At 40.7% G+C, this 19,468-nt stretch overlaps 1 protein-coding gene across 1 annotated transcript in view; it reads left to right on the top strand.

Moving 5' to 3' along the window:
* The window catches only part of gpr179 (G protein-coupled receptor 179), a 98,340-nt gene that overhangs the window by 28,175 nt on the left and 50,697 nt on the right, over window positions 1-19,468 (top strand). The window contains exon 2 of the mRNA XM_051918987.1: window positions 18,351-18,459. Coding sequence (XP_051774947.1) covers window positions 18,351-18,459 — 109 coding nt within the window. The remainder of the gene's footprint in view (window positions 1-18,350; window positions 18,460-19,468) is intronic.

The following is a 19,468-nucleotide window of genomic DNA, read 5'->3' as shown; positions in this document are numbered from 1 at the left end:
AATCAGAGTCAGGTTCAGCAATAATACGAAAAAAGTCATCCATGGATAATTATTTTGCATTCACTTTGGTATCTCGCTACATGCCATTTTAGAAGCTATTTGCTCTTCGCTACTCATGCATGCGCAGGGAATCGAGGTTTAATCAACAAAGCTAACTTTCCTTCTAGCAAAAGCATATCGAAAAGCACTGTAACAAGAAGATCACTGATCTCTATCGATCGCTAGCAAGACTGTGGCTTTCAAAATAATAATCTATATATATAAAATTCTTTTCGCGTTTGAAACGGAAATTATGTATGAGCGTTTGAAATGGAAATTACGTATGACCACAGAGGAACAGGAAAAACATTCTTAATAAACCTGATTCTTGCAGAGAGAGCGAATGGTGACATAGCTCTGGCTGTACCGTCATGGGGAATCGCTTCTGCATTATTAGACGGAGGCTGTACAGCACATTCGGCATTGCAATTACCATTAAACCTCGCCCACGACAAAAATCCAATTTGCAACATAGGCAAGGGCTCTGGAAAGGCAAAAGTCTTGCAACGTTCAAAGATAATAGTTCGGGATGAGTGCACCATGGCACATAAAAGAGCTTATGAAGCCTTGAACCGAACAATGCAAGATCTCAGAGATCGTACCAAAATAATGGGAGGCACTGATGTTTTATTTGCAGGAGATTTTCGTCAAAAATTACCAGTTATTCCACGAGGGACACCAGCAGATGAACTCAACGCGTGTTTAAAATCCATGCTTCTCCCACGGTCAGTTATATGTTGCGTGTTCTCGGGTAGGTACACCAAAAAATGTATACATTTATGCACGTAATGGGCAAACAAAAAATGTAGTATACCCGAAAACACTGCAGTAGTACTCAATGTATCTTTACTTCTTAAATGTTATTGTTTTACTGTTTAATAATCTATACGCTTCTTATGTGTTGTTCAAATTCTTTTATCAAAATACCAGTAACGGCGCACTGTACAATAACGTGCAGTAAATACACTTGACTTGATCATTCCTAGTTTTCATCCTCTTTCTCTGTACATTTACCATTTGTTTGCTCAGAGGTTGATGAGCTTGCTGCTTCCTGAGCAGCTCTTCTTTACTCCACCCAAGTGGCCCGCTGCTTCTCTTTCGCCGGCATCTTTTCGCGTTAAAACAGATTAAGTTAGTTTTTGTATTGCAATTACTTAGTACGTTTTCTTTAATTTTTCACTGAAGCTGGCACTTAAGTCTTCAATCTGCCTCAAGAATGATCAGTGAAGGTGGTATGGAATGAGAATGGCGCCCGTACGCATGCGCCACACGGCCGCCTTGCTGCGTGCTGCCGAGAGCTGATTCTACAATAAAATAAAATAAAGATAAAAAGAGTAATAAAATCATCACCCCGAAAGCAGATAGTAGATCTCATGTAGTATATGTGTACCAAATTTCAAGTCAATAGGTGAAACGGTTTGTGAGCTACAGGTGATTTAAAATCCTGGACAGACAAACGGACAGCCACGGTAGCGTATTATACTGTAGAAGAAGATTTTACTGTCTAATAATTTATTTTTATATGCAATGTGCTTCTTATATATTACTTCAAATTCTCATATGATAATGATGTTAATAATGTTGTTTATATTGATTTCTATGTCATTGTAAATTCTCTTTATTTGTTGAAAAATAAAACTGGCAATTAACAAACTTATCTTATAAATACTACATTTAATTTTTTTTCCCTTGCACTCAGTGAGCGAAGCCACTGGGTAATCAGCTAGTAATAATAACAACAAAAACTGCTTTAACGCGCTACAAAATAATTGTCGGCATTAATTAATTAATGCGTTATTCCGATAATAATGCGTTAACTTGCCCAGCCCTAATATATAGTTAAATGTAGAAATGAACAGCAGAGAGAGACTGGCATCCCATCTAGGACTATATAAGGAGCCTTACCCCGACCGGGAGGCCATTACAATGGAAGGACAGAGGAAGACAACTTCCTCCGGTTATTTACTTCTTCAAAACACTAGGTGCCAGCATCCCTGGGCTTCAATACCTTTACGGATACCCAAAGGGCATGTTGGGAAATGTAGTCCCAATGAAACAACCAGTTGAGTTCTGTGTGTGCCGCCAGGGGGCGCTGAATGGATTACTAGCTCCTACTTTATAGGACTTCCATCTGAACAGGAAGTGATTCCGACAGACAGTCTCATGACACGGGAAGTACTCCCAGGTCCTGGATAAAGGAAGCAGCTCCGCTTCAGAACAGGCGAGTCAGAGTCGGGAGAGGAACTGGACAACACTCCCCTAAAGGGAGAATGAAAGAGAGAAGAGGAAGACTTGCATCTGTGATTGTGACTTTGAATGACCTGTGAAGGTATTTAGCACAATAAATCATTTGTTTGTGAGATTGTGTTTAGGGTATGAGGTTCTGCAAAACCCACCCAGGTCACAATATATATATATATATATATATATATATATATATATATATATATATATATATATATATATATATACAGTACTGTGCAAAAGTTTTGGGCAGGTGTGAAAAAATGCTGTAAACAAAGAATGCTTTCAGAAATATAAATAATGATTGTTTATTGTTATCAATTTACAAAATGCAAAGTGAGCAAACAAAAGAAAAATCTAAATCAAATCAATATTTGGTGTTACTACCTTTTGCCTTCAAACCAGCATCAATTCTTATAGGTCCACTTGCACAAAGTCAGGGATTTTGTAGGATTCTAGTCAGGTGTCTGATCAACCAATTCTACCAAACAGGTGCTAAAGATCATCAATGTCACACGCAGGTTGAAACACAGTCATTAACTGAAACGGAAACAGCTGTGTAAGAGGCTTAAAACTGGGTGAGGAACAGCCAAACTCTGCTACCAAGATGAGGTTGTGGAAGACAGTTTCATGTCATGGCATCAGCAAGGTCTCTCCCAGACAAAGATTTCAAAGCAGACTGGAGTTTCAAGATGTGCTGTTCAAGCTCTTTTGAAGAAGCACAAAGAAACGGGCAACGTTGAGGTTCGTAGACGCAGTGGTCAGCCAAGGAAACTTAGTGCAGCAGATGAAAGACACATCAAGCTTATTACCCTTCGAAATCGGAAGATGTCCAGCAGTGCCATCAGCTCAGAACTGGCAGAAACCAGTGGGACCCAGGTACACCCATCTACTGTCCAGAGAAGTCTGGCCAGAAGTGGTCTTCATGGAAGAGTTGCAGCCAAAAAGCCATACCTCCGACGTGGAAACAAGGCCAAGCGACTCAAGTATGCATGAAAACATAGGAACTGGGGTGCAGAAAAATGGCAGCAGGTGCTCTGGACTGAGGAGTCAAAATTTGAAATATTTGGCTGTAGCAGAAGGCAGTTTGTTCGTCAAAGGGCTGGAGAGCGGTACAATAATGAGTGTCTGCAGGCAACAGTGAAGCATAATGGAGGTTCCTTGAACGTTTGGGGCTGCATTTCTGCAAATGGAGTTGTAGATTTGGTCAGGATTAATGGTGTTCTCAATGCTGAGAAATACAGGCAGATACTTATCCATCACGCAGTACCATCAGGGAGGCATATGATTCACCCCAAATTTATTCTGCAGCAGGACAACGACCCCAAACATACAGCCAAAGTCATTAAGAACTATCTTCAGCATAAAGAAGAACAAGAAGTCCTGGAAGTGATGGTATGGCCCCCCAGAGCCCTGATCTCAACATCATCGAGTGTGTCTGGGATTACATGAAGAGACAGAAGGATGTGAGGAAGCCTACATCCACAGAAGATCTGGGGTTAGTTCTCCAAGATGTTTGGAACAACCTACCAGCCGAGTTCCTTCAAAAACTGTGTGCAAGTATACCTAGAAGAATTGATGCTGTTTTGAAGGCAAAGGGTGGTCACACCAAATATTGATTTGATTTAGATTTCTCTTTTGTTCATTCACTGCATTTTGTTGATTGATGAAAATAAATGATTAACACTTCCATTTTTGAAAGCATTCTTTGTTTACAGCATTTTTTCACACCTGCCTAAAACTTTTGCACAGTACTGTATCTATTATAATAAAAAAAAAATCTGGAGACGTGATCTTCTCGGAAGACACTTTAACGTCCCGCGAGACAAGGCAGCGAGACAAAAGGACAGCTGCTGTACAGGCTCTTAAATGATCGACGTGCAGCTCGGCAGCAACAAGACAGCAGCTGATCCGACCGCATCTCCTTAGCATGCGTTCATCCCCGCGAGCGACAGAGATGAGCAAAGCAAGCAGGGGGCAAAATAAAAATTCAGAATCCTTACATATGAAAACCCCAGACATAATAGCTTTATGAAAATTAAAGACCATAACAAAATATAGTTTGTATGTTCTGTATAGTATTGCATTGCATTTTTAAAATATGTTAAAAATTCAGCGCAGAACTTTGTGCCAACATAAGGGTGGCACAAAAAGAGGTTGAAACATTGCTAGTTTAAGAGGCTTCCCCAACAGAAGGAGAGGGCAGGCCATTGACCTCCGGCCTCCCACCGAGTGGCTGTGCTAAATCCTCACTGCATTACAAGAGATGAGTACAATTTACCAGGGATTTAAACCTGCCCAGCTCCAAGGCGGTCATCAGGTTCTGTCAGTGAAAGCTGCTTTCTGCATCCTCATCACCCTCCAATCCTATTAAAATAAAGCCACCGACGGCATTTTTTTTCCCCTGACATTCAGCCCAGTTTGGCTGTGATTTTTTTTCTTGACTGCGACTGGCACTTCAACCTTCCACACATCTGGCAGGCATCCGTGAAGTGGCGACAGCAACGTGTGCAGGCCAAAGTCCCCTCTGCCCCAGGAAAAGAGGACTTTGGGGCGATACCTCCTCATACGTCTCCCTCTTCTACTGTATTTATCTTCAATAGGCAGTGACAGACTGGTCACTCAATCACAGTGGCATCCTGTCTCGTCAATCTGTCTCTCTTTTTTTTTTTTAATGGGACGGATAATCTGCATTAATTAAACTTTCTATGAAGTAAATCCTTGGTTGACATTCGTCGGCTATAAAAGGCTTGTGTCTAATAGCAACTGGGGAATCTGGGTCACACCTTTCCTTGTGATATGTCAAAGCGCTTGAGATCTAAGGAGATTGAGTATTGATCTCATTTCACAACAAATCAGAAACTCTTCTTCTTCTTCTTGATTGGATTGTCACGCTGTTTTCTCCAAAGCCTGTATTGCCTTATAAACTATGAGCAGACTGCAATTGGTACAAAACGCTCCTGCTGGTGTCCATACCTGTTACATCATTATAACCCCAATGCTGGCTGCATAGCAATGGCTTGCTGTCTTTTTCACATTCGTCCATCCATTATCTAATTCTGTGTCTTCTAATTGAATTTTGTTGGGAGTTACAACATAATCCAGAAGTCAATGTAGATAGATACAAGGCCAGATTAAGACCCCCATAGGACCCTGGATGATTTAGTGAACCGAGCATCTTAACAGAGAGGTGATCTAATTTTTTATTTTAGCGTGAGGACACTCAATCGTATCATCAAAATGGAGCTTGTTGTGCTTTCATCGGTTCATTGAACAATGGGAGGGCAAGATGAAAAGGCCCTTTGCCATCAGGGTGCCTGGGTACACACCCCGAATGTTCGGATGTGCACACATTCAGACTTAAGGCAGGGCCAGTCAGGACTGCAGCTGATCTGACCGCACTGGTGTGGGCTGGCAGTGGAAATCAGGGACTAAGGTTAAAACCGAACAACTTGCAAACTCCACAATCAAGACACTGAAGTGGGGAATCCAAATGATGAAGATTCACCACCACTGCACTCAGTTTAGCATTAATTCAATGTATTTTCATAAAAAAACCTCTTTAAATAAGGTTCACTCACAGCTCTGCACAGATACTCAATACATGCAGTTCACATGAAAGTAACATCCACGGTCCCAAGCACCTTTTTCAGTAATGCAGAAATGGATACATTACAAAAATGCAGAACACGTCTGTTATAATGTAATCTTGCATGTGGCCAAAAGTGATGCGAGGCCTTCAAAAATACCCAGAGAAGCAGGCCTGAATCCCACCAGCCTGCCCAGAAAAGGTGACACAAATGGCAACCTCACTTCTACTTGAGTGGCTGGCTTCAGCCTACATCTGGCCAAAATGTGCTTCACATTCAAAGTTAAAAAAAATGCTCTGTGAAGTCCAAAAACACTTTCAAAATACACCACAAGAGAAGGGATCACCGTAAACCCCTGGCTTGTGTGGAACGGGAGCTCACAGAATCTTTAGAAAAGCTGGATTTATTGACAGAAATAGAAATATACTGTACAACAAAAAGAACATAGGAACACAAAAAAAAAATCAAAAAGGGCTCGCCTGAAAAGGCAATCCAAGATAAACGAGATCCAAATCAAAATCCTCAAGAATATCACAAGAGACTAGCAAAAAGTTAAGAACCTGTGCAAAAATAAAATAAAAATCACAACATTCACGAGAGCGACCAAAATCTAACAAAGCGTATTTAAAATGAACCACACCACACCTTATAGGGCCCTGGGGGCGGTCTGTTAATGGTGATTGATGTGTGACCACGCCTCTTAGGGAGTCCACCCACAAAGTGCAAGGCACATGAGAGAACTGCAAGACACTCATAGTTTTTAAATAAGAATCAAACAGAATAAAGTAGCAAATAATACATAATTAAACAAATACATTAAAAATAATAGTCTAAAAAACAGTGGATAACAATAAATGATAATAAAAAAAAGAACAAAGAAGATGAAAAGAAGAACATTAAACATAAGCCAGTGGGAACCCTGATTGTCCTTAACGACATCAGAATGCAAAGTAAAAAGAGAAAAAAAAATAGCACTAGGGGGTTTTGCCCCCTGCTCACTTCGCTTGCCAACACCCCAGCCTGCGCTATGTGCCAGCCACTTCATGTTTCTGCCGCTCGTGTATGTGGATTTCACTTTCACCAAACAACAAATCTTTTAATTCTCGCGGATACGCCGCTTCATTGGGAAGAAACACTGCTTTTCTCTGATGGCAACACGAATTATAATTAGACGATCTACAAGTCTCCGACTTAAAGTTTAAACTCAAACAACATACTTCTGTCATATCACCTATGTCCATATATTTGATCTCTTTTCACTGTTCCGTTATTTCACCAAGTAATAATTTCCGTTTGTTTGCGCTAATGCGATCTTTACTATTAGTTTTTGAGACTTTAGAATTTTAGTACTTTCATAATCTCTAACATGCTCTGCATGTCTATCGCGCCAACGTGTTTGAGCCTCTTTATGATGTTCTACTTTGTTTTCCACTCTTTGTCTTTTATTTTTGACCCCGCTTGGAGCTGAGAGTGCAGGAACTGTGTCTGACAGTAGCATTCACACGAATGAGAAGAGATTGGACTGTCGGCGTGGTGGTCAGTGTTTGAGAGGAGAGCGGGACTTGTCAAAATCTCTTGGCAAAAAGACTCGTCTCACGGAACCTGAAATTATCTCTCGCAGGAGTTGAAATTATCTCAGAGAAAGTCTCGTCCCAGGATTTTCTTTTATAATAGAGAGATATATATGCGTATACAATGTATAGGGACCTAAAAAATATTTCAAAATGAAAATTTTGTTGTAATTTGTCACTTTAGTGCTTTCTTTAACTTGTGTCCAGGCGTATGCAATCATTTCAATGGCTTCTTTCGTGTTAATTTTAATCTCCTCCTGTCGTTATGCCGATGAGAATTTTTCTCAGCATTTCCTTTTGATAATACACTTTCATCGTGTGAATGATGCCCAAATCCAATGGCTGAAGCACTGCTGTGCAATTGGGTGGGAGGAATTCAACGCGAACATTATCTAAATGTGGAAGCATGTTGTGTGCAGCACAGTCATCAATCAGAAGCCGAATCATCCTTTTCTTCTTCTTCATATTGTGAGGTTTCTGAACTCTTTTGGGATCCCCCATACTCCCCACGCAACAGGAACATCACGCTGAAGTGCGTCCTGAAGCGTGATTGCCGCGTCTGTGTAAGATTGTTTGTCCCCTGCCGGGGCAGGGCAACAGCAGGCTCACAGCGGTGCAGTGAGGCGCCACAGAAGCGAATCCTAAAAGATCGGGGTCACGCTATAAGTCCCTGTCTTACACCCCAAAACACGAGGTTGAGTGTCAGTACTTTAGCAAAACCAGCTTTATTCATCTTGAAACAGGAACAGCAGGGTTATTTATTGTAGCACGGTCTGCCACTCTCCTATACACAGACACAGCAGTCAGGCAGGGTTGTGACCAGGGTAGTGGCCAAGTATTTCTGTGCCCTGCATTTACAATGCTCCTCCCTGCATCACCCATCGAGATCTTTTCTGTTTGCTTCGGTGCCGAGCCGCACCAGAGCTGTGAGCCTGCTGTTGCCCCCGGCAACAGATAAACAGTCTTACTCAGACACGGTGATCGCACTTCGGGATGCTCTTCGGCGTGTTGTCCTGTTGTGTGAGGTCCCAAGAGAGTTTAGAAACCTCACATTTTCTTGAATGAGTGCCGCATTAATAGGAACGTTTCTTGAACGAGTATCACTGAACCACATAAAACTGCCTTTTAGACGTCTTCAAATGCAGCAGTTCGCATACATTTGCAACCCGACATTTTTCTTCTTTTTTTGCTCAGTCTTTCAAGAAGGTTGACAGTGTCGATGGCGAAATTCCGAATTCCCTGGCAACTTCTTTTTTCTTTTTGCCACAATTGAGAGCTGCAAAAATTTAGTTTTTTTTTTTTCCTAATATGAACTGTTATCGTTTTTTCGCCATTTCTATAGGAGGGTGACAATGAGTTAAATTCCAATGGATGTTTTTCAAATGTTGACAAGCAATAAGCAAAAGATATCACTGAAAACCAAAACAACAAAAAAACAGTACGAGGAAAGTTTGAAGAAAGAAAAATAAATTACAATGTTTCTGTTTGGGGATCGTTGTGCACAACTGAGTTGCAGCCACAGAACTGACTGCTCTGTGGATGATTCATTCGGGCATTTCAAGGTGTTTTGGGCACTTCATTGTAATGAAAGTATCTGCTGAATGTACTTCGTAGTAACGAGATTTCTATAGACTTGTGTCATATGGGGGAAACTGTTGGGACCATAAAAATACTTCGTTGTAATGAACATTTTGTTGTAAAGATATTCGTTGTAACAGAATTCTACCTTTATATATATACAGGTATGTATGTGTACAGTAATCCCTCGCTATATTGCGCTTCGCCTTTCGCGGGCTTCACTCCATCGCGGATTTTATATGTAAGCATATTTAAATATATATCGCAGATTTTTTGCAGGTTCGCGGATTTCTGCGGACAATGGGTCTTTTAATTTCTGGTACATTGCTTCCTCAGTTGGTTTGCCCAGTTGATTTCATACAAGGGACGCTATTGGCAGATGGCTGAGAAGCTACCCAACTTACTTTTCTCTCTCTCTCTTGCGCTGACTTTCTCTGATCCTGACGTAGGGGGTGTGAGCAGGGGGGGCTGTTTGCACACCTAGATGATACGGACGCTCGTCTAAAAATGCTGAAAGATTATCTTCACGTTGCTACCTTCTGTGCAGCTGCTTCCTGAAGCGACATGCTGCACGGTGCTTCGCATACTTAAAAGCTCGAAGGGCACGTATTGATTTTTGCTTGCTTGTTTTTCTCTGTCTCTCTCTGTCTTTCTGTGCTCTTGACGGAGGGGGTGTGAGCTGCCGCCTTCAACAGCTTTGTGCCGGTGCTTCGCATACTTAAAAGCCAAACAGCCCTATTGATTTGTTTGCTTTCCTCTGTCTTTATGACAGTCTCTGCTCCTGACGCGCACTCCTTTGAAGAGGAAGATATGTTTGCATTCTTTTAATTGTGAAACGGAACTGTCATCTCTGTCTTGTCATGAAGCACAGTTTAAACTTTTGAAAAAGAGACAAATGTTTGTTTGCAGTGTTTGAATAATGTTCCTGTCTCTCTACAACCTCCTGTGTTTCTGCGCAAATCTGTGACCCAAGCATGACAATATAAAAATAACCATATAAACATATGGTTTCTACTTCGCGGATTTTCTTATTTCGCGGGTGGTTCTGGAACGCAACCCCCGCGATGGAGGAGGGATTACTGTATATGTATATACAGTGTATGTATAAAATATATAGTATATATTTATATCTATATATATATATATATATATATATAGTCACATTTGGGCTCGAATAAGGTATGCAGTATTCCACCAGGGCAAGAGGGGGCGCCACCATTGTCAGTACCATCTCTCTTTCCTATTGCAGCATTGAGGAGACGCTCACTGAGGGTTAGGTTAGGGGTAGGGTTACCTCTGAAACCCCATAATGTAATAATGAATTTACGTTCAACAGTTTGTATGATATAACTGAACATTTTATTTGCCTTTTTAATTGCTTCTGTGCATTGCTTAGATGATGAGAGTGTTGTGTCAACCCCTAAATCTTTTTCCAGAACTTGCTTCCTATAGCTCAGTGTCTCCCATCTTTCATTTCAAACAACAGTAAGATATAAAATGAGCCAAAACAACTGGTGTCCATCATACAATATCTGAAAATAAAGAAAGATGTCAATCTGCTCAGGTCCCCAAAACATTTGAGCAATGTAGAAAAGAGAAAATCAACAATTTCAGGAATGTCTGCTGTTGCACCACGAGGGCAGCAACAAGCCATGGAATTAAAGAACAGGTTTAATTAACAACAAGACTCAGCACCTGATTAAGCAACTGGTTGGAGTGAACTTGGTTAGAGTTTTAGGCCTTAACTTAGTTGGTCTTCTGCTGGCTCCGTCACTTCACATTTCATTTCTGTTTGGGTGCCATTTAAGGAAAGAAATGAAGCAATTCAGAGGAACAAATCGTAAAAAAGCAAATCAATTAAAATGAATTCACAAGAAGTTAATTAGCAGCACAAACAGGGCACTCGTTAAAAAAAGGGTGAGAATGAACACCTGCAGCCTCAGTGGTCCTCCAGGACAGGACTTGGCGACCCCTGCTCTACATCACGGGGGCTCTTTGAAGTTATTTTTTTCACAAACTGTCATCTGGCTGTCCTGTTTTTGTGTTCTGCATCTTGCAGTGTGGCCTCTGTGTTGCTGTTCATGAAGTCTTCTGAAGGTAGTCGTCGTCTCTGACACGTCCACATCTGCCTCCTGAGGACTGTCTATGATCTGACTGACAGGCGTTGGGGGCTTCTGCTTTACCATAGTGAGGATTCTTCTGTCTTCAGCAGTGGTGGTCATCCTTGGCCTACCAGTCCCTTTGTGATTATTAAGCTCAATGTTAATGTACAGAGCAGATTTAAAACAACATCAGTAATGCTGTAGCTAACGTGCTTCACATTAAAACACACAACGGACATATAAAGAGAAATAAATAGAAATAAAGTTCAATAAAACAAAATACAGCCAGCAGTGAGTTAAAGTAAAGAAAGAAGATGACTCAGAGTAGATAGATAGATAGATAGATCTTTATTGTCATTGTCACTCTTACAAAGGAACAACGAAATTGAAGGAATCCACGGAGAGCCCGGTGTTTGTGCAATGTCGTCTGGAATGTTGTGGACGCGGAGAAACTCGGAGGTCGAGCAACTCTCGCTCCGTAAACTGATAGATAAAATATCCTGCCGGCTATACGTGTATTTATCCAGGCAGGGTGGAAAAAACACAATCTGAGTTGGAGAGCACACAGCCGCAGCATCTAAGCGCACCGCCATATTAGCCAGGACCATCAGCATCAGTGAAGGTGACTGAAAGCTACAGAACAGAAATGGCTCTTCATTCTCATTTTAAACGGTACAATTGAAGGCGCCCCCTTAATGTAATACGGTGAAGAGTTGCACACATGAGGTGCAGCAGCTGCAAAAGCCCCGTCCCCCTTAGTTTTACACTTAGTGCAAGTGACCACAAGAGACAACTGCCCGGTAGATCTAAGCTCTCTGGGTGGCTGGTGTAAAACACACAATTCAGATAAATATGGAAGAACAGACCCATGTGATGATTTAAAAACTAGCAGCAAAAAATTTTTTTCATAACTGAATTTTATTAAAGGGTAGTAACTAGAGTGTTGTCAGCCATTATGGATGTAGTGAGAAGTCAAGCAAAATGACCCCTTTCATTGGCTAACTAAAGAAATTACAACATGCAAGCTTTGGAGGCAACCCAGGCCCCTTCTTCAGGCGAGATGTCAATACAGAAACTGGAGTTCCCAGTGTTTATATACACACCAGGACAAATAACAGGGAGACATCTTAAATGTAAAAAATGAATAGACCTCTTCAGGCTAAGATTCATTAAGCAATAGAGGAGAACAATGTATGGTGAAGATCTTTGGATAAGATGACTGTCCAACAAAGTCTTTTGAAGTTTCTGATGAGTTTTTCCATACAATGTGGTTCTGTAGTCAGGCTGTCTGTGCCAGTTGAGAGATGTGAACAATCCTCATACCCGGCCATAAAACTCTTGTCTCTATTCAAACCATGTTGTAATGTATTACATTTTTAGCACGAGTTTAACTTCCCCTTCTTTTCTCTCTTGCTGTCTTCTGAAGTTTCCCATAAGCACCGTGACTTTATAGTCTCTCTCCCAGTGTCCATGGCTGTTGAAGTGGGCTGCTACAGGAACATCTGTGTTGCCATGTTTGATCTGGTGCCTGTGGAAATTCATTCTCTGGCGGAGTGTTTGTCCAGCTTCTCCCACACAGACGCTTCATATCTACCGTATATACTTGTGGATAAGTTCTCCCATGGATAAGTCAGGACTTGATTTTACTGTATAATTTCTGGTATTTTATAATGTCGGTTGTATAAGTTGAATGCGGAAAACTCACGCTGTTGGTCCAAGAGATTATGATAAGCTAACGCCCACCTGAGAGAGTCACCACGGAGCACACGGCCTTTTTTTCTATGTGGGTGTAGCCATGCGCTGTATCAGCGTGTGCTCCTAACCTCTCTCTGTATTGTGCCCACGTGACCACACGGTAATACCCGCACTATTCCAAAGTGACGTTTGCACTGATTTGTGTTTTTGTATCTCACACCCGCATACACCTTTATCGTAAGAGCGTCCCTTATCTACGATGGGGCGTTCGATCAGAAGAAAATGTGAAGCTGGTTTTAAATTAAAAGTCATTGAAGTAGCGAAAGAAATTGGTAACTGCACTGCTGCAACAAAATTCAATGTGTCTGAGAAACTGATGAGAGATTGAAGGAGGCAAGGAGATGTAAAAAAATGTAAAAAGTGTCGTATTTTTGAACTGGCGTATAAGTCGGGGTCTGATTTTAGGATCGATTTTTCTGGTTTCAAGACCCGACTTATACACAAGTATATATGGTAATTGTATTGAAAAACTCATCAGAAACTTCAAAAGACTTTGTTGGACAGTCATCTTATCCAAAGATCGTCACCATACATTGTTCTCCTCTCTTGTTAAAGGAACCTTAGCTTGAAGAAGTCTATTCATTTTTTACATTTAAGATGTCTCCCTTAAAGTTTTACCAATGTTGTTATTTGTCCTGATGTGTATATAAACACAGGGAACTCCAGTTTCTGTATTAACATCTCGCCTGAAGAAGGGGCCCGAGTTGCCTCCAAAGCTTGCATGTTGTAATCTCTTTAGTTAGCCAATAAAAGGGCTCATGTTGTTTGACTTCTCACCACATTAAAACGTAGGCAATCTGATGTACAGAGGAAAACAGCGCTGTAATATTATATATTACATAAGCACACAACAATGCGATTATCTCTATTTATCAATGTTACCCATAACATTAATTAAAGGGAAAGTTAATACATGGAAATTACATAGAAGAGTGAACTGTGAGCTAAAAGAGAAAACTCTTCATTACTATTAACATACACAGTTACAGTAGCGAAGGAACAACAAAAGAAAAGGAGGAAAAGAAAGGGGGGTTAGCCTCACCCCTTCAATCCCACGGAACACTTGTTAATGTGTGCAATCATAAAGTTTAGTTTACAGTACCTAATTAAAGTAACATCTTTTATTTAATACTAGAGGGTTCACCCCCTGCTTGCTTCGCTTGCCAACCCCCCTACTCTGGCCTGCGCTACACACCAGCCATTTTGTGTCTCTGCCGCTCGCGTTGTGAAGAGGAGGACTGAAAACACCCCAAGGAGATGCCCTTCTTAAATGGTGATACAATGGGAAACAAATACAGTTGTTTTATTTTTTACCTCCTCTTTGCTCGATCAGCTGCTGCCGTGCCGTGTGATCTGCATCTCGCACATTTCAAGGTCTGTACAGCAGCTGTCCTACTCTTTGTCTTTTATTTCCAGCCCTGAGCACGGTTAAATCTCCTGGCACAAAGTCTCGTCTCGCGTGATATTTTTTAGTTTATAATTTAAAAAAAAAATAAAAAAACAGAATAAGAATCTGAAAATATAACAACATCACATTAAAGTTCGATAAATTCTGAAAAGAACGATACCAAACATATATATGTAAGTTTTAAAATAAAGTGTGACAAAAAATGTGACATAAAAACGTCACATAAAATCATTGCACAAAATCATTGCACATTTAGGCTTAGGATTTTATATCTAGAGAGTAGAGATGTGCCTTTATACCAGTATCACCAAGCCTTTTCATATTTGGGGAAGGTATGAATTTTAATTGCAATGATATTTTCAAAAGAAGCAGAGAGGTCTATTTCTTCCAAGACATCAGATATTTTTAAGCCAATAGATGATTTGAGTAGTGAGAAAAGCGCTATATAAATGCAAATAATTATTATTATGATTTCCAATGTCGAGCTATCATCAGTCTTGCTGCAAATAACGTCTCTCTATTATAAAAGAAAATATTGAGACGAGATGAGACGATTGCCAAGAGATTTTTTCAAATCCTGCCCTCCCCTCAACCATTTATGGTTTATGGCCCACGCCCGCGCTCCTCTCACCTCTCACCTCTCATTCGTGTCAATGCTTTTGTCAGACTCAGTTCCTGCGCTCTCAGCTTATAAATTTTTATGTTTTCTTCACTTTAAGTTCCCAATAAAAGAAGAGTTATTATGTCCAAATCTTATTGAAGAATTTCATAAGAAATGAGTACACAGGCAATCCTAGCACCGAGAAACGATGAAGTCAAACGAACTAACGAGAAAAATGACGAGCGGCTACACTGCAATGACATGTAAAATTTTAACAGGCAACAAGAAAGGTGATGTAGTACGTCTTCATCGGATAACATTAGACACCAAAGGAGATCTCGATACGCCATTCGTATTAAAAGTTTACAGTTTCCCGTTAGAATAGCTTATGCTTTGACAATTAGCAAATCACAGGGACAGACATTCAAAAAAGTCAGTTTATTAGAGAGAAAGAAATGATATTCACTCACAGAGAGTTAATACGTAGAGTTATCACGATGTAAGTCCAAACACGGAATCAAAATTCAATGTAATATTGACAAAAAGTTCATTCAAAAATTGTTTTTACTGAAGTTTTACAGTAAAAGTGTAAATTTTAAAACTATTTGCGTGTTAATTTCAAAGCCAAATAGAATGAAAACGTGTAACGCAATGAATACCTCTAACGCAACATGAAACATAATTGTCTTTCAGTTTATTACGTTTTACTATTTTCTACTATGGTTAATTACTCGCTGTAATGTAAAATAGTCAGTTCTATTATGCATATGTAACAATTCCCTTGAAAATAACAATCTGTTTAAATTGAACATCCGCTTCCTCATACGCGAGCGGCAGAACTGCAAACTGCTAGCGTGTGGCGCCGTCCTGGAGTTTGGTGATCAAAGCCCCCTAGTATTGTAAAATTAAAGTGTGACAGTTTGGTTGATGGCTCTCTATCCACAATCCAAGCAAAGCAAACCGAGGAGTTCATTTAATCTTCAGTTTTAAAGAGTATGAGAGAAATTTCTGAACTGCCAGCCAGTAATGATAACTTGATTTACAAGACCACCACATATGTATCAGAGTACCATTTTTGCCACACTGCCTCCAGCATAAAGGGGCAAACTTTGAATAGGCTTTAGCTAATTTCACAGGAGTAAGATGCCATCTATAGATTATCTGCAGCAAAATTTTAAAGTCAGTTCTGAAACTAACGGGCAGCCAGTGTAAAGACGTTAACATTGTAGAAACAGAATCAAATTTTTCATGCTCTCACCAAAAAAACGGGCAGCAGCAAACTGGACCAACTTCAGCCTGCGTATCACGGATTTGCTGATCCCGCAATACAAGGAGTTACCATAATGGAGCCGAGAAAAGATAAAAGCAGGAGTAGCTTTCTCAGGATCCCTAGGAGATAAAAAAGGTGTGACCTGAGCTAAACGACGAAGCTGCAGAAAGTATCTCTTGATTGCAGAGTTAATCTGTTTCTCAAAAGAGAGGTTACTGTCAAAAATATCACCAAGATTACGGACTTGACATTTGCAAAAGTCAGCAAAAGAGCCAAGGAGCTCAAAGCCAATGTGAGCTTTGGCTGAAGGACCAGCTATCAGCACGTCCCTATTATTGTGATTGAGAGCAAGAAAACTGTCAGCCATCCAGGATCTTAGTTCTGAAAGCTCACCAGTGTGTTCTTCCTTCTTCAAGATATTCCAGATGGTTGATTTCGGTCATTTGAAGGTTTCACCGATGTCTCCAAAGGTTTCATTCTTGTTTTTCAGCCTCATGATGGCTGCATTGAGTTTCAATGGCACAGCTCTCGTCCTCATGTTGGACAATGGCAACTACAGGCTGCAAAGGGTAGACGCAGGCCGAGGTATCTGATGAAGCCATGAACCCCACCTGAGGAATCACAAACACCTGTGACACCAATTGTCCCAGACGTTATGGTGCCCTAAAATGGGAGGATCAAGTAGAAAAAGTGTTGTGTGACTAAAATGTCTGCAAATCCCCTTAAATGGCTGGGATTGGCTCCAGCAGACCCCCGTGACCCTGTGTTAGGATATAGCGGGATGGACGATGACCGACTGAAAGTCTGCAGTGTGTACTTTAACGTCTGAATTGCCCGATTTGTAATTTGAAACTGTGGAGCAGAGGGGTCAGTCAAGGAACAATGTGTCCTCTGTCCCAAACATTATGGAGGGCACTGTATGTGTGTCTTTACAAACAGCGGTGGTAAGCCCCCCCACTCCTGTTCAGCTGTTGTTTTTATCGTTTAGCACAATGCGGAGACCCTTTGGTGATCTGCGGCACTCTGACATTTACACCGGCTGAGATGGCCTGACCCTTTTATGGGGTTAATTGCTATTGCTGTCGCACAAATTATCATAGCTTACTGGAAGTGCTCCGGCGAAGTGGGGGTGCACATGAAATTATGAAAAGGAATCACCGCGGACTGCCTTCGGGATTAACTGCTGGGGCTGCGCTCTTGTTTTAGCAGCGTCTGGCCATGAACTGGTTATTAGGAAATTTGGCTTGCGGGATCCAGATGTGCAGACCTAAGCTCTCAGCACTTTCTCTTTAATCCTTAGAGAATTGTCAACTGCCTGCGCTGCTCATATAATTTGAAAATGTAACTAATGGACGGCCTGGCTTTGTAGGTCAAACCTGGAAGCAGTAAAGGTGAGCTGTGTGGAGACGCAAACAGACCAGTTCACCAGTGAAGATATTCTCAAACCACAGCTACTCCTCTTGGGAAGGAAGCGTCTGATAATGTCACTCTATGGATATGATGACTAACCCCGTTTAGGACACGATTGTAGCACATGAAAAGGTGGACGGGGGGCCTGACCCCCCCCCCAACCCATGAATGCTTTAGGTCACGAAGTCTCAACTTTCTATCTATCTATCTATCTATTATATAGCACCTTTCTTCTCTATCTATCTAATTTGTTTAATAAAATTCCAAAGTATAAAGAAGCTCTGGTTTTGTTTGTTTGGTCCAACAGTTTGCTGGTTGTCTTCCTGCCTGTGTCGGACTCTGAGGATTCTGTCAGCTTTTCTCCCTTCCTAGTTTGTGTCGGCCAAAGCCCAGTGTTGAGATTTGGGATGAGCTGATTTTTGGACCCTGAAGCTAAAATTTCGCAGCAAAGTCACATTCTGAGTGGAATACCATGGCAGGATTTGTAACACGCCATGAAGTTTTGCAACCACCTTACTGTCAGCAGCCACACTAGCAATTGAATCCGTGCTGTGGGTCAAGAGGAGTATTCACTTTCTCAGCCATAGTCTAATGTGTTAGATAATGCATATGACAGTTACCTTCTGATTCTTACATTATTTAGTATATCAGTAAGCTAATGTTAAATATTTCATATGTTTTTATCTTCTGTCTATGGAAATGTGTATTTGAGCAATGGTACCTGAATGTCGACAGACGACAATGACTTACTTGAGTCTCTCTCACTCTCTCTTTCTCCCTAGAGGAGTGATTCGGATTGATGTAAACTTGCAAAGCTTTGACATTGACCAGTGTGCTACTGGGGAGGACTGGTTTGCAGATACACACCAGTGCAATCGCACCAGCTCACAGGTAAGAGAATCTCGATTTTCATCACTGTTTGGAGACAGCAGCAAGCACAGCATGGCCTTCTGCATTACACTGACAATGTCTGATGTCCCTCAGCCAATGAAATGACCAGAATCACAATTACATTTAACATAAACTCTCAAGAAAAGTGGGTGCTCAGTGTGAGCCAAAGTAAGTTTTAGTTTGTTAACCATTGTGGACTCAGAAAGTATTCAGACCCTTTCACCTTCTGCACAGTTTATTACGATTTTGATTTCATTTGAAATGGACAAATTCGCCATTTTTGCCCATGAAGACACATTTAATAATCCATAATGAGTGTAGCTGCCGAAGTATAAGGCGAGTTCTAGCAAGGGTAAAACACATGCTGAAAGAAATCTCTCAGTCCAAAAGTTCGTTTTAAAAATATTTAGTGAAAATTAAAGGTAAATAATCCACACAAGAATAAAGAAGTCGTTACACACGTAGAATAAAAGGCAAAGAAAAAGGAAAACTATATTTTTTCTAAATTTAGCTTTTCTTGAGAAACTTTAGTTATTTCTGTACTTAAAATTTCTTAACTTCTTCTTCTGTACGCTTTAAGCGTACGGCTCAACACTTAAATAAGCGTGTTACTTCACACACTCAAAAGGCCCGTAAGCACGTTTAAAACCATGTGCCCTCTACACCTTACACATGGCAAGGCTGGTCACTTACTGAGAATAATGTTTAGTCAGAGATGTTAGAAATGGCAGGAATATACCAATTCAATTCTACTTATGGTTGTTATAGGAACCTCCCATAGATTATGCATTGTCATTTAGTAAAACATTTATGAATCTTATGTAACTAGGAAATGGCTCTTATAATGAGAAAGTGAAGACATGTTTTCAAAAAGGTAAATTTATTAAAAATGAAAACCTGAAAGCTCTCATTTATTAAACTCTTCCGATCCCTAATCCAGTACTTTATAGAAGCCCCTGTGGTAGTGATTCCATCTTCAGCTCTTCTTAGGTAAGTCTCTACAAGCTTT

The sequence above is a fragment of the Erpetoichthys calabaricus genome, chromosome 14, assembly GCF_900747795.2.
Source record: "Erpetoichthys calabaricus chromosome 14, fErpCal1.3, whole genome shotgun sequence".
Classification (NCBI taxonomy): domain Eukaryota; kingdom Metazoa; phylum Chordata; class Cladistia; order Polypteriformes; family Polypteridae; genus Erpetoichthys; species Erpetoichthys calabaricus.
Note: the sequence above shows the minus strand (reverse complement) of the source record. Positions and strands in the feature narration are given on the sequence as shown.